This window comes from Bos indicus x Bos taurus, chromosome 22 (genome assembly GCF_003369695.1).
Source record: "Bos indicus x Bos taurus breed Angus x Brahman F1 hybrid chromosome 22, Bos_hybrid_MaternalHap_v2.0, whole genome shotgun sequence".
Lineage (NCBI taxonomy): Eukaryota > Metazoa > Chordata > Mammalia > Artiodactyla > Bovidae > Bos > Bos indicus x Bos taurus.
The window spans coordinates 2,021,556-2,035,232 of NC_040097.1; the positions used below are offsets into that span (position 1 = coordinate 2,021,556).

The 13,677-nt window shown below is 63.8% G+C and overlaps 1 protein-coding gene across 1 annotated transcript in view; it reads right to left on the reverse strand.

Moving 5' to 3' along the window:
* Positions 1-13,248, reverse strand: part of IQSEC1 (IQ motif and Sec7 domain 1) — a 142,734-nt gene extending 129,486 nt beyond the window's left edge. Inside the window, exon 1 of the mRNA XM_027523705.1 lies at positions 12,891-13,248. Within this exon, the coding sequence (XP_027379506.1) occupies positions 12,891-12,913 (23 nt within the window). The 5' untranslated portion in view covers positions 12,914-13,248. The remainder of the gene's footprint in view (positions 1-12,890) is intronic.
* Positions 13,249-13,677: the final 429 nt, after the last annotated feature.

A 13,677-nucleotide genomic window follows, 5' to 3' on the forward strand; every position in this document is an offset into this window, starting at 1 on the left:
CTGTTGCTACAGCTCCCATTTTACAGACGTGGAAACCGAGGCTGAGACAGGCTGAGACCTGCCTGAGGCCGCCCAGCTGGCGAGCAGCCCCACCTCGATCCTGACCTGGGTCCCCCGCCCTCTGCTCCAGGGTCTCCACCATCTGCAGCCGTTAGGCAGCTGACCCCAACCAGGACATCCTGACCCCACTCGCCCTCCACATCTGAGGGCGGGCCTCCACTGGCGGGGCGGTGGTGTTCCATCAGATCCCCAGAAAACAAGCCAACTCACCCCCAAATCCACCATTTTATACCCTTTTCAAATAAGTAATGCGTGGTGATCCGGGGGTGAAAAATCCGCTTGCCACTGCAGTGGACGCGGTTCAAGCCCTGGTCCGGGAACTAAGATCCCACAAGCCGCGGGGCAGCTAGGCCACAGTGAAGACACAGCACAGCCAAAAATAAATGAAAGAGTAGGGCACTCTCGTGGCTCAGAAACACAACACAGAAAGATACCCAGAGGAAAGTCCCCTCCCAAAGGCCCCGCATCCACCTGCCTCCCAGGGAGGCTTCTGCCCCTCAGGGAGTGCCCGCCACGAGCTGCCGGGCCTCCCCACAGAAATTCCTAGTGCAAACACAAGCAGTCAGGAACACGGTGAAGTCTGACTCAGGGGAAGGGCGGTCCCCGGGGCCACAGCCCCTCTGGGTGTGGGGTGAAGGGCAGCCCCCGCTGCACGGCAGGGCGAGGCTGGAGGACCCTGCCGGGGCAGAGGGCACAGTGGACGCCACCCGCTGTCCTGGCCAAGCTGGCGTGGACTGTGAAGGGGCCACCTCCCTTCCGGGTAAACCTGCAGCCTGCTGGACAGCACGCCCAGCACCAAGCCACTCTCAGAGCCGCACTGACCTCACACGGCCAGACACACACGAGACGCCTCTCGACCTAGGTGATGGCACTGTGAATCAGCTCTGCTGTTGTTTAGGCACTAAGTCGTGCTTGACTCTTCGGGAGCCCCTGGAGTCTGGCCCGCCAGGCCCCTCTGTCCATGGGATTCTCCAGGCAAGAACACTGGAGTGGGTTGCCATTTCCTCCTCCAGGGGATCTTCCCAACCCAGGAATCGAATCTGTGTCACCTACTTGCAGATGGATTCTTTACCACCGAGCCACCTGGGAAGCCCATTAAAAATCAACGATATTTCAATTTTCAAAAACAGACAGCTCCCAACCATCACACACACACACGTGTGCACGGCACATATGTGTACACAGACCCTCCCGTGACCGGCCGGGAGCTCCCGGCTGGTCTCAGGGTCACGATGAGCAGGGATGTGTCCCCAAGGCCTGCGCTGGACACCCACGGTCAACGAGACTCTGCCATGGTCTTTCCGTTTGCATTTGCCTCCCTTCCTGTAAGCGAGCTGTGTTAATGTACCTTAGCTGAATGAAAATTAAAAACGAAGAATATTTCTAGAACCCACTGGATCTGGGTGTTTCCAGGTAAACCTCACCACGAAATGAAGGCGGGGGTGGGGTGCGGGTGGGGGCGCCTGTGCTGAGTCCGGGCACCGGGCCACCTGGGCCCGTCCTTCCAGACACCTCGGGGCACTGCTGTTAGCAGCTGGCATCCACCCCGCAGAGGAGCAAGCTGGGCGCCCTGACTGCGGGGCGGATGGATGGGGTGGTGGGTGGGGAGGGGAGGGGACGGGGGCTGGGTTCACACAGCTGCCCGGGGACCTCACCCGCAGCAGCTGGAGGCAGACCCCAGCTCGGGGCAGGGGGACGCTTTCTCCAGGGCTGCAGAAGGACCTGAAGCCTTAGTGAGTGCCTGCAGGCAGGGTCGTGGGGGCGGGCAGCCCCCGGACCCCGGCCGCGCTGGTGCCTGGACACTCGGGGAGCCCTAACCCACCCCGGTCTGTTCACCGGGAGGAAGAGAGGTCAGCCTGAGGGCTGCGGAGTGGGGGCGCCTGTTTCAGGGGCTCTGAGGTGCCGAGACGCCCGGTCCCCACATGTCTGTCTGTGCTCGGGATGCGGAGAGCTCTCCTGGTGGACGGCCGGGCCTGGGTGGGAGGCCTCGGTGCCCTCAGCCCATGGGGCGGCTGCAGCTGCGGAGCAGAGGACGTGTCTTTAGCCAGCTGGCGGGCTGAGCCCCAGGGGCGCAGGGCCCAGTGGGTGGATGGGGTGGCATCCTGGGGGCCGTCGCAGCCTCTGACCTCCCCTGTGGTCTGCACACACACCAAGCTGGTGGCCCCCCGTTCTGTGGTTCCTCTCAGGGAGCTCCCACACCAGGGGGGCCCGTCTTTGTGGTGGCAGGGCCAACCCACCCTGACCCCCAAGCCAGGGCCGGGGCTCCATGGACTGCAACGTCTTCCTCACCCCACCGCTCCTGGCCTGGGCCAACCTGCAGCGGGCACCCCGGGCACTGTGCTCCGTCAGCCGCTCAGACTCCCCCAGCTTTTTCCATTGCCCCCGCCTCACCCAGCCTGGGCCCAGCGAGGGGGCACCTTCCAGACAGGCTTTTGGATGAAATGAGGAGAAAAACAAACTTAAGGCTGAAGACGACAACGCGGGGCGTCCCTCACTCACGGACGCTGCAGCTGCCATGCCCTCACCGAGGCCCGGCCTGGGGGCACCCAGCGGCAGGCCAGGCGGACCCACGCTGGCGACAGCCTGGTGGGAAAGCTGGGTCTAGAAGGACAAAGGTGGGCAGTAGCCGGCGTGTAAACAGAGGGGGTGACTGAGAGGGTGGGGAGGCAGCGGGGGCGGGAACCCCAAGATCTGGGGTGAGAGGGACGGATGCGGCCACTGGGGAGGGTCACAGCCCCGCTGTCCCCAAGCCCAGCTCCAGCCCCACCTTCCACCAGCCACCCTGCGGACCGCCCGTCCTCTCTGCCATCCTGCGCCTTCTGCACCTGGGGGTCCCGGCCAGGACACCTGGCCACGGGCTGACGGCTGGCCAGGGCATGTGTCTGGAACAAAGGCAGGATGGAGGCGAGGCTGCTGGGGGGCACAAGGCTGCCCACGGGCTCTGGCGGTGGGAGGCTGCTGAGGCCAGGACAGAGGGGCACCCAAGGACTGAGACATGTCAGTGGAACCTGGGACCAGCTTCGCCCAGGGCTCTGCGGGGAGCTGCGTGCTCCCCCAGTCTCAGCCTTCCCGCCCGTGGACAGGCCCCGGGTCCTGCTCAGCCTCCAGGGCAACTGGGAACTGCAGCTGACCAGCGTGGGGGTGCGAACTACCCCCCCATCAGCGCCCCCACCCTGGGGGGACACCGGCCTTACCCCAGCACCCACACGCTCCCTGCGGTCCATCAGGGGCGGGGGACAGCCCAACTCACAGACGGGACACAGGGCTCAGCCGCCCCCAGGAGGCTCAGCACGGTCTGGGGAGGGTACCCCTCCCGCAGGTGCTGGTGGAAGTATGGGACTTGGATCTGAAACAGATGGTGAGTTTCCCTGGATAACACACACTGCCCCAGGCCGCTTTCGGGCTTTTGAAAAATGTTGAGTATATACCACTGGGGAGAGAGGGAAGGTGCAGTAACAGGGGCAAAGATTCTCATTTATAGGTCAGGTCCCAGCTGGCTAAGCAAGAGGGAGATGGGAAAGACTCGAGGTCGGGGCGGGGGGGTCATCAGCCAGATCCCTAGCGTCGGGGTCCTGTGGATTTACCCAACACGAGCAGCCACAATCCCTCTCCTCCCCGCCGCTGAGAGTGGAACTCGCGTCTGTGATTCCAGGCTGTGTGCTGGGGCCAGGGGCCGGCCGCCCGGACGAGCACTTGTCTCGCACGCACCCAGCTGAGTGCATCGCCTGGCGCTGAGCTGAGGCCACCAGCTCGGCGCGCTGCCCTCTGACCCCAAGCAGGGCCGGTGGGCTGTCTCCAGCCTTGGTTTACTGCCCACCCCCGCCCAGAAACACACATCCGAACCCCATCCTGAACACACAGTGCAGTGGCTGAGACGGAGCTGACCCCGTCCGCCCAGCTCCAGGCCTGGCCGATCACTGCATAGCCAACCTCCTCTGGGCATGGGGGTCTCAGGAAGGCCATGAACCCTGCGGCTGACCAGCGGGACCAGAGGGGTCCTGAGAACACACCCCAGGAGGAAGGCAAGGAGGAGATGGCAATGAGTGTCGGAGCCCCCAAACTCCCAGCCACACTGAAGCCTGACCCCGGGCTGGTCACCGACAGTGGCCGTTAAAACCCCTTCTGACTTGGGTTTCTGACCTTTGCAACCCAGAGACTTCTGGTTTACACTCCCTCTGCCCCCCTGGTTCCCTTACCCTCCCCAGGACCGTGTCTCTGAGGTCCCAGCCTGTCCTGTGTTCAGAGTCCAGGGGAGGAAGGGGCCGAAGATACGTGTAAGTATGGATCCGCCCTGCACTTCACTGCATCACTGAGTCCTTATCGCCACCCTGCAAAGTTGCAATGATTGGCTCCACGGTACAGAGAAAAGCCCCGAGGCTCAGAGAGGTGACATTGTCTGCCACGAGCCACACAGCCTCTGGGCGGCAGATAAGGGGTCCATCCAGAAGCTCCTAAGGCAGAGGGAGGCACTGGAAATCAGCCTGATCATCTCAGTGCCTCGGCCCCCACTTCTCCTGGGCCCAGCCAGTTTTGGGGGGCTCCTCCGAGTTGCCTTGATCGCTCAGCAGCCCAAGAGCTGGTCAGGGACTGAAGCCAGGCCAAGGATGGGGGATCGGAGGGACTCGGGGGCGCCTGTGGCCGTGGCCCCTGGACCAGAATCGGAAATGGAGCAAATTTGAGCAGATGCTCGGTTATCCCGGCCCAGCAAGCCCTGCAAGAGCCAGGCTGACGACAAATACATCCCTTCCCTCATCAGCCATTCCAGACAGACGCAGGGACCGTGTTGACAAGGGGCAAAACCGACGAGGCCAGTACATCTTGCAATTAGCAACATTCCAACCGCCGCGCGCAGAGCCGGGGGCTGTTCCCACGGGACCCTCTCCCGGGGACCCCATGGGGTCAGGCGCGCCCAGGACGGGGATCACAGGGCATCTCAGGCCCCTGGAGCTCGGGTCCCCAGCTCTTCGCCGGGGCGTGCGATAAACAGGAGGGAAGGCCAGGCCCCTCACCGGGTCCGCCGGGGAGCCTGGCCTTCAGGTCCGGGGGGCCTGAGCCGGCACCCCACCCGGGCTGGCTTCTGCCCCGCGGTCCCCAGCCCCACCCGCTCCACCCCATCTGCCCTGCAATCCGCGCCGCCGCCACGTGACGGAAGCCGGCCCGCCGCGCAGCCCGTGTGCAGGAAGACAGACGCGACAAAGCCCTCGCTCCCCTCACCTATGAGTCCTGGTGGGCTGCGCTCACTTTAGCCTCCAAGACGGCACTGGGGGGACGGCCAGTGTCTGTCCTGGACCCGGGACCGCGGGTGGGAGAGCCACGCCCGCATAAACACTGCGCTGCTGTCCCGGGCAGGCCTGCAGGCCCCGGAAAGCCCGGGGGTGGGCCGGCAGGCGGGGTCCCGGCTCCGAGTCGGGTCTGCAGAGGGTGGACGAGACCCTGCTCTGAGGTCTCCAACTCAGCGCCGGAGGCCAACCAGTCCTCAGCTGGCAGCTCAAGCATGGAGGCCGGTGGGTTTCAGCCTGGGGCACCAGGGATCCCTGTCAGGGAGGCCTCGCACAGAGGGGCTGAGGCGCGGTGGGCAGTGGTCACTGGCCTCCTGCCCCACAGTCGCCAAGTGTCCGGCTCATCAGACCCAACACCTGCCCCCAGCCTTTGCTTTCAATGAAACTTTGACGTGCAGGCTCACGACAAGACGCACAGAAATTCCGCCCCCAGAGTCCTCGTCCGCCCCGCACCGTCCTTAGCACCCAAACCTGTGCTGCACCTTCTCTGGTCCGAAACGATGTCCGTAAGTCATGTTATCTCTCTCCACATGTTATGAGACAAAAATCAACAGACAGCCTCAGCTGTGGCAGCACAGGGAAGACAGGGAAGCAGGTCACGAGGCGGCCGGCCCGTCCATGGCGGGTGCGTGGGGATGAGGTCAGTCTCCCGCCCCCAAGGTGACAGCGGCTAGGATCCCAGGCGGACGCACGGCCTGGCTCCCGACCCGGGGGCCACGAGAGACGCCGCCCTTGGTGACACGAGGCTCTGCAAGGCGGCAGCTCTTGGCAGACCTCCGGATGTATCTGCGTCGGATCTTCCCGTGACTGTGAGGAGAGCAGTCACATTCCTGGAAAAGCCGCTGGATGTGACATGACGGCCACGGGAACGCATCCAGTGGCAGAGGCATCTCGTGGAGTGAGGGCTGGGCCCAGGTCACTTCCCCGAGGGTCTGGGGAGAGCCTCGTGGGTCTCAGCCATGCAGGCCCGGCCCCCACACTGTAGGGAGTGGGCTTCCCTGGCCCGCCGCCAAGACGCCTCTCCCTGTGTCTGCCCCGAAGGCCACCCACGTGTCCGGCGGCCCCTGCTGAAAGCCCAGGGCACACCGTCCACCCCGTGGTGGCGGCTCCACCTGCGTCCGCCTCCTTTTGGGCAGGGTTGCTGTCCCCAGGCCCCGTGCTGGACAGGAGCTCCCAAAGGTGCCCACGCAACTGATCTGGATGGCCGGCTGGCCCAGGACACACGGGCGGCTGGGAGGCCTGTGGGATCGGAACCTCGGGTGCCCAGGCCCAGTCCTTCCCACGTCCCCACTCCTGCCGTGGCTTTGTTTCCCCCACGGAGGCCACTCTGCCAGCCACCGGTCAGGGTCTCCCACCAGAGGGAGAATGTCGCCTCCTTCACGGGCTGGATGGTCACCCCACCCCCTCAGGGAGCCCCAAATCCGGAACTGAAGAGCCGAGACTGGGAACTCTGCTCGGTGTACATGGCCGCATGGCAGAGCCTCTTCAGTACTGGAGCGCTTCCATCCGTGCACAGCACTTCCCCAGGGAGACCCCACGAAGCCGGACTCGGCGGTGGCCTCGGGGCTGAGGAGCCGGAGAGGGGCTGGCCTTGCAGGGTGTGTGGACGGCGCTGCACCACGCCAGTGAATCGTCTCTCGGTTACAGGAGTGAACAAGGCACATCCAGGAAAGACGGAAGCAGGGGTTACCGGTGTGAGTTAAAACTTCTGAGCACGCACCGTGTGCCAGGCACCCCCAAGGACCCAACGCTCTGGGCTACTGACGAGCTGGAGGACTGGGCTCTGGCGGGAGGCCTGAGCCCCGCGTCCCTCCCACCCACCCTGATCTGGGACAGAAGCTCCCACAAAGGCATCAGGGGCGTCGGCAGGCGTCCAGCAGGCCCAGGCCCCCCAGTCAACGTCGGGGGTCCTTGGGGCCGCGTGGTCCGACGGCAGAGAAGGAGGCTGAACCTCACCACTCCCAGCTGCCTTTATTCAAGAAGGAGTGAATCAAAAGCACCGCGAGGTGCTACTTCACACGACGAGAATTCCTACTACAAAAACAAACCACCAAAAATCAAAATGGTAAGTGTGCGCAAAGATGTGGATCCGTGTGCAGTGCTGGTGGGAACGTAAAATGGTGCAGCTGTGGTGGAAAAACAGCAAGGAGGTTCCTCCAAAAAAAGTGCAAGTTTCCAGGGGATCCGGGAATTCCACTTCTGGGCATACACACAGAGGAGCTGAGAGCAGGGTCTCAGGGACGCACTGGCATCCCCACATGCACACCAGCGCTATTCACAGCAGCCAAAAGCAGAAGGAAACAGGTGTCCAGAGACAGACGAACGGATCAACAAAGTGCGGTCCAGACGCACAATGGAGTATTTCAGCCTTAAAAGGAAGGAAATCCTGACACAGTGCAAACATGGATGGACCTTGAAAACGTGCTCAGCGAAGTAACCACAGAAAGACAGACGCTACAGGGTTCCACTTACTCGCGTCCTCAGAGCGGCTGCATCCAGAGATAGCGGGTAGGATGGTGGGTGCCCGGGGTTGGGGCAGGGAAGGGGAGTGAGTGTTTTACGGGCACCGAGTCTCGGTCTGGGAAGATGAGAAGGTTCTGGAGACGGATGGTGGTGACGGTCGTGAAACACTGTGAACGTTCTTACTACCCTGACCTGCCCACTTACAGACGGCTGAGCCGGCCATTCTTCTGTTACGTGTGTGTTACCACAATTTTAAAACAGAAGGTTATAGATGACCTGCCTGGGCCTACACAGACGCCGGGCCTCGCCTGGAAGGCTCCCAGGCCCTGGGTGCCGACAGAGGGACTGCCCTGTGCAGAGGGACCGGGGCCCAGGGCTCCCCTGGGCAGACGGGAGGACCAGGGCCCAGGGCTCCCCTGGGCAGTTGAGAGAGGGGCACGACTGGATCTCAGGGTCCGAGGGGTGGGGAGAAAGGGCACCCCCTGGCAGGGGGCCAGCAGGGGGGCTCCCCACAGGGCAGGCAGGACTCGGCGTATCTGCTGTGTGTCCGGGGGATGATGAGCCCCCGGGGACCACAAGCCGTGCATGGAACGGGGCGTGTGTGAAAGAGCTAGAATGTCTAAGCTCAGCGTCCTGCTCGGGCAGCTCCAGGGAGGGCCAGGGCCTCGGAGACCGCGGGCTGGGGGTGGACGGAGGGGAGAGAGAGCAGGAGCCAGTGGGCAGCTGGGCGGCAGGGCGAGGGGCGGACTCAGGCCCCCAGAAAAGCAGCAGGCCTCGGGAAGGGCCGCCCGCCAGGACGCGCCCCAGCCCAGCCCTGGCTGGGTGTGTCCCCCGTGGCCAGCCAGGGGTCCTGTGCAGGCCTCCGGGCCCCAGACCTGACTGGAGGTTGGAGTCAGATAAGAGGTGAGGAGAGAAAGGGTCTCTCTACCTGGGCACAGAGCTGCCTGCAGACCACAGCCTGGCGCTTCCCCAGGGCCACCCTGGCCCCCGGCCAGCCCCAAGCAGACCGGCAGGGGTGGCTCCTGATGGCCTGGGCTGGGAGCCTGCTGCCCTCTGGAGCGCGGGCGCCAGAAAGGATGGCTGAGAGCCCCGCCCACCCCCAACTTCCCTCCACGGTCCGGCGTGGGAACTGCAACCCCCACCGCGGATCAGAAGCCTCTGTGGGTCCCAAGGCCCCTGCTCGCAAGGGGGGCCCTTTCTGTGGGCAAGACACCTTCTGTCCCGGCCCCGCCCGCATCTCCGGTCTCACCTCTCACCTCCTCTCGCTCACACTCGGGGCGTGGGGCGTGGGCCAGACACCATCACTTTCAGTAAAGCCGTCAGAACGTCACAGACTGGGGCTCTGGGGCCACCCGTCGGGGTCCAACCCCCAGCGCCACCCCTCCCGGGGTTATTCGGTGACTCGGCTGCACCGTCTGTACAGAGGGGACAGAGACAGCTCCACCCCCCAGGGTCACCGTGAAGGTCAATGAGCCAGTGCTTGCAGAAGGCTTGCGACCCTAGGCTCGAGGCCTGCACGCCTGGAGGGCCTCCCCTCCCTGATCAGCACCCCCTTCAGCCTCCAGCCGCTGTGGGACGTGGGAACCCTCCCCGTCTCTGGGCTGTCGTCCTGTCTGGCCTGTGGCTCTCTGCACTGACACCATCTGTTCACGGCCTACAGGACCCCAGAAGCTGCGTCTCACTGGGCTCTGTACCCTCTTGCTTCCCAGGTGGCTCAGGGGTAAAGAGCCCGGTGGCCGACACAGGAGACACAGGACACCCGGATTCGATCCCCGGGTCGGGAAGATCCCCTGGAGGAGGGCATGGCAACCCACTCCAGTGTTCTTGCCTGGAGAATCCCAGGGACAAAGGAGCCTGGCGGGCTACAGCCCATGGGGTCACAAAGAGTATACAACACAACTGTACCCCTTAGCTTAGGGCAGTGCCAGGCACAGGGTCCGTCATTCATTAATCAAAGAAGACTTCCCCAGCAATCACTATACACCCAACACTTTTCAAGGTGCAGGACACGCAACAGCTAACACACGGTCAGCCCCTCGGCCCTGGCGCAGCGGACACTCCAGCGGCCAGAATGGACCAACCAGCCTGTGAGGGGGACGCAGTGAGGGTCGGACAGAGGCAGTGCTGGGCGGGGAAGGCGCTGGGCAATGTTTTTAGGGTGGCACCTGCCATCTAGAGTTGGTGGCTCCAGGCAGAGTGAATGAATGAGTGAGCCGATGGGTAAATTACAAACGAGCATCCCCGCTCCCCAGCAGCCCCGAGGGTCTCGCACACCCACTGCAAACTCCTGCAGCCCGGCTTCCTGTGTTCACGGAGCAGGAAGTGACGTGCTGTGTAAGTGTAGTTACAGTCGGGAGGGGGCCGACCTTAATTAAGACGCTGTTAATTAAGCTTTCAGTGTAGGCCTGGGCTTGGTTGCTAGCAAAGTTGATTAAGGAACTGATCCTGGACGCTTCACGATTTCCCCATTTCATTAATAAATCTTCTCCTGCTCACCATGTCATCCACCGTCCCGTCTACTTAGGGCCGGCTCCATCTGTCAGAGTCCGGATGCCCAAGCTCTCTCTGGGGCCCAGGGCGTGGAGGGGAAGAGGCCACAGGACAGGGAGGCGGGGAAGGGGCCGGGGGCCGGGGCAGGGCTCCGCCTGCAGCATGTCTGTCCAGGTCGGCCGTGTGTGCAGCGCACTGGGGGTGGGACGTGTGTGCAGAGCACGGGGCTGGAGGCCGCCACGAGACTTCAGTCTAGTGGTCTACCCTTCTCTGACCTCAGTCTCCTCCTCTGTAAAATGGGATCATGAACCCCCCATTTCACAGCACGGGTGAGAACCACGGAGGCAAGGGGTGTGAGAAGCCGCGAAGCCAAATAGCACAGCCCTGACAGTGGCTGCGGTGGTCCTGGGCGGGGGCCTCCAGGCCCTGAAAGACAAGCATCTAGAGACATTCCATCCCCCATGCTACAAGCCCAGGGATCGCGCGGCAGGTGCCAGCAGAGCCCTGGTTCTGGTCCGCAAGTCTTTCTGCAAAACAGGCCCCCCCACCCCGACTTCAGCCACCCCCTCCCCAGTCTCTCTGCAATCTCTGGTGCCCATGGGCTTGGAGGCGGCACGTGGGGGAAGCCTGGGTGTCCTGCTGCCAAACTGTGGGAGCCTGAAAGCCAGGGCGGTGAGGAAGGGCCCACGGTCATGGAGGGGGAGCCCGGCCTGCCCTCCCCACAGTCCAGCCCCCTCCCAGGCGAGTGGGGGAGACAGGCGTGGTTGGCGAGCCCTGCTAGGGGCCGTGTGTTCCAGTGCTGGCTCCTGGGCTCCCAGCAGACAGAGCGAGTCTGTACTGGTAACGGGGAGGGGTCCTGGGACTGGAATGGCAGCTGCGTGCTCACAAATCACAATCAGGCAGGACCCGGAGCGGTGCCGAGGGAAGAGGCCGCATCCGCGAACATCACCCACAGCTGAGCATCAAAATCACGTGGGGAGAACCGCAACGTTCCTGAGGCTGCACCCCTCCCAGGACCCAGAAGCCAGGACACGGGAGTCTTAAAGCATTCCCCAGTGATTCTAATGCAGAGCTGGGCTGAAACGCACCCCCCACCCCCGACACACATCTCGAGCCGGGGCACTCCAAGTTTCCCGGGGATTTGCTTAGCCTCAGTTGTCCCATCTCTAGAATGGGAGTCCAGAGGCTGCTGCACAGATTCCACCTCAGAGACCTCCCTCCCCCGGGTTTCACAGCCCCTGAGACCAGAGAACTTCTCTGACCTCAGGCTCCCGGGCCCACAAAGGAGGCAGGAGAAAGGGGGAGTCTTGGGGGTCGGGGGGAGGCCTGTTCCCAGCGACAGCGGAGGCTCCGTGCCGGGGAAGGATTTATTATTTGTTTCCAAAAAAAGAAAAGCAGGGGCAGGGAGTGAGAACCCGGACTGACCGGCTCCCATCAGCAAACCAAGCCGTGGGCTTCTCCACTTAAAAGGCAAACGAGCATCACAGCAAACCACAGAGCCCGCCGCCTTCCTGGCCCCGGGGCCCCGCCTGGGCCTGCGGATAGCACAGCGGCAGAAGCGCCACCTCCTCTCGTCCAGCTCCGCGAGTGAGCGCGCCATCTGGCCCGGGTGGAGAGCAGTGGGAGCCGCTTCGCTCGGGCTCCAGGGGCCCTTGTCAAGGTGTAGGGGGGTCCGAGGCCTTGGAGTGCCCCAGGGGTCCCCCCACATGATGCTCCAGGAACCCCCCTACCCGGGCTTTCGAGTCCTGGGGACTGAGCCCAGCCTGAGGGCCCAGCTCTGCCCTCTGACCTCACAGGGTCTGAGGTCACTGCACAGCCCCCAGGTGCCCACGGCAGGAGGAGACTCACAGTCCCCAGTCCCAGAGGAGGGGTCCTGCAAGGCCAGAGACCCAGCTGCTGAACCCAGAATGCCGTAGAGCCCCAGAAAGCTGCGAGGGAAGCTGGCATCCTCATCCGATGTCCCAGGAGGCGCGGGCTCGGCTTTCCATAAATACCCGGACCCGTGATGTCACCACCCCGTGCAGACGTTCACGGACTGCCGCGGGCCCGGGGCCCAGCAGACAGGTGCTCTGCCGCTGGCCCACGGCAAGCCTGGGTGTTACGGGGTGACACTGGCAATCCCCGCTCAGGAGGGCAGGCTGGACCTTCACCCGTCCCCGGAGGGCACGACACCCTGTCCCACCCTGACCTTCCTGCCAACCTTGCATCAGCCACGGCTGAAGGGCTGATCACGGCAGAGCTGGGCACGAGAAGCCATTTCCAAATGGACACAGGAGGGCTGAACCAGACACCAACATGGTAGCAGCTGGTCTGGGGACCCCATACGTAGATTTGGGGGGGCGATGCCCTCAGAGACAGGGAATTTCACAGCCCAACAGAGTCCTGTTAACAGCCTCCCCCGCCTCAATCATGACCACCGACAAACATGTCCACTTCAGGGGACAAATGCTGGCATCTAAGCCTGGTGGCCAGCTCCCTCTGCAAGCCACCTGCACGGCAAAACCCCCCTCCCCCCAGAGGGCCCGGGCTCCAGCTCCCAGCTGGGCTGCGGCCCTTCTGGCCTCAAGTTCCAGGCATAAACCTGCCACAAATACTCACAAATAGCGTCTTCTGCACGCCATCCTGTCTGGAGGGGGTGGGCAGTTTTCCCTTCTCTCTCCCTCTCCAGCTGGGAAGGCTCTATGTGGTTAGAGGAGCAGAGCGATGCTCAGGCGAGAAGTGGAAGGGAATAAAATTAAATCGCGGGCGAGTCACATTCCCGGGGGTGGCGCACTCCTCCGCGAAGGCTGGGGCAGGAGCAGGGGGTGGCAGTCGCGGGCTCCGGAGGACCCAGGCACGCAGGGCTCACATGGTGCCCGGGAGCCTGCGAGGACGTCGGGTCACCGTGGTCGCCAGGCTGGGCGGGAGCCTGGCCTCGCGGCTACCTGGGACCACCTCGGGCTTGGGCCCTGCCGCACATCCGGGGTGGCGGGGCGCGTGGGTTGGGGAGGGCTGGTGAGGGGGGAACAGCATCCGGAGGAGGGGCCGGCGCAGAGGCTCCCCGGCGCCCCGGGAGCAACGTAGTGCGGGCCGAGCTGGACCAATCGCCGAGGCGCTCGTCGCCATGGCAACCGCAGCATCAGGCGCGGCCGCCCCGCGGCGCCCTCGCTGCAAAGTCACCCAGCAGGCGGAGAGCGCTCCAAACCTGGAAATCCGTTGCTAAAATGCACGCGCTGCTGCTTCCCGGGGTGGCTTCTCTCTGTCTTTGACCCGGAGACGTGCGAGTCACGGAGTGCACGGAGCTGGCGCCCTGGAGTCAGGCCGGCTGATTCCCAGACTGGCTCTGCCTCCCAAAGGCCCTGAGACCCTGGGCAAGCTGCTTCTCTCTGGGAGACTTGATCTACGC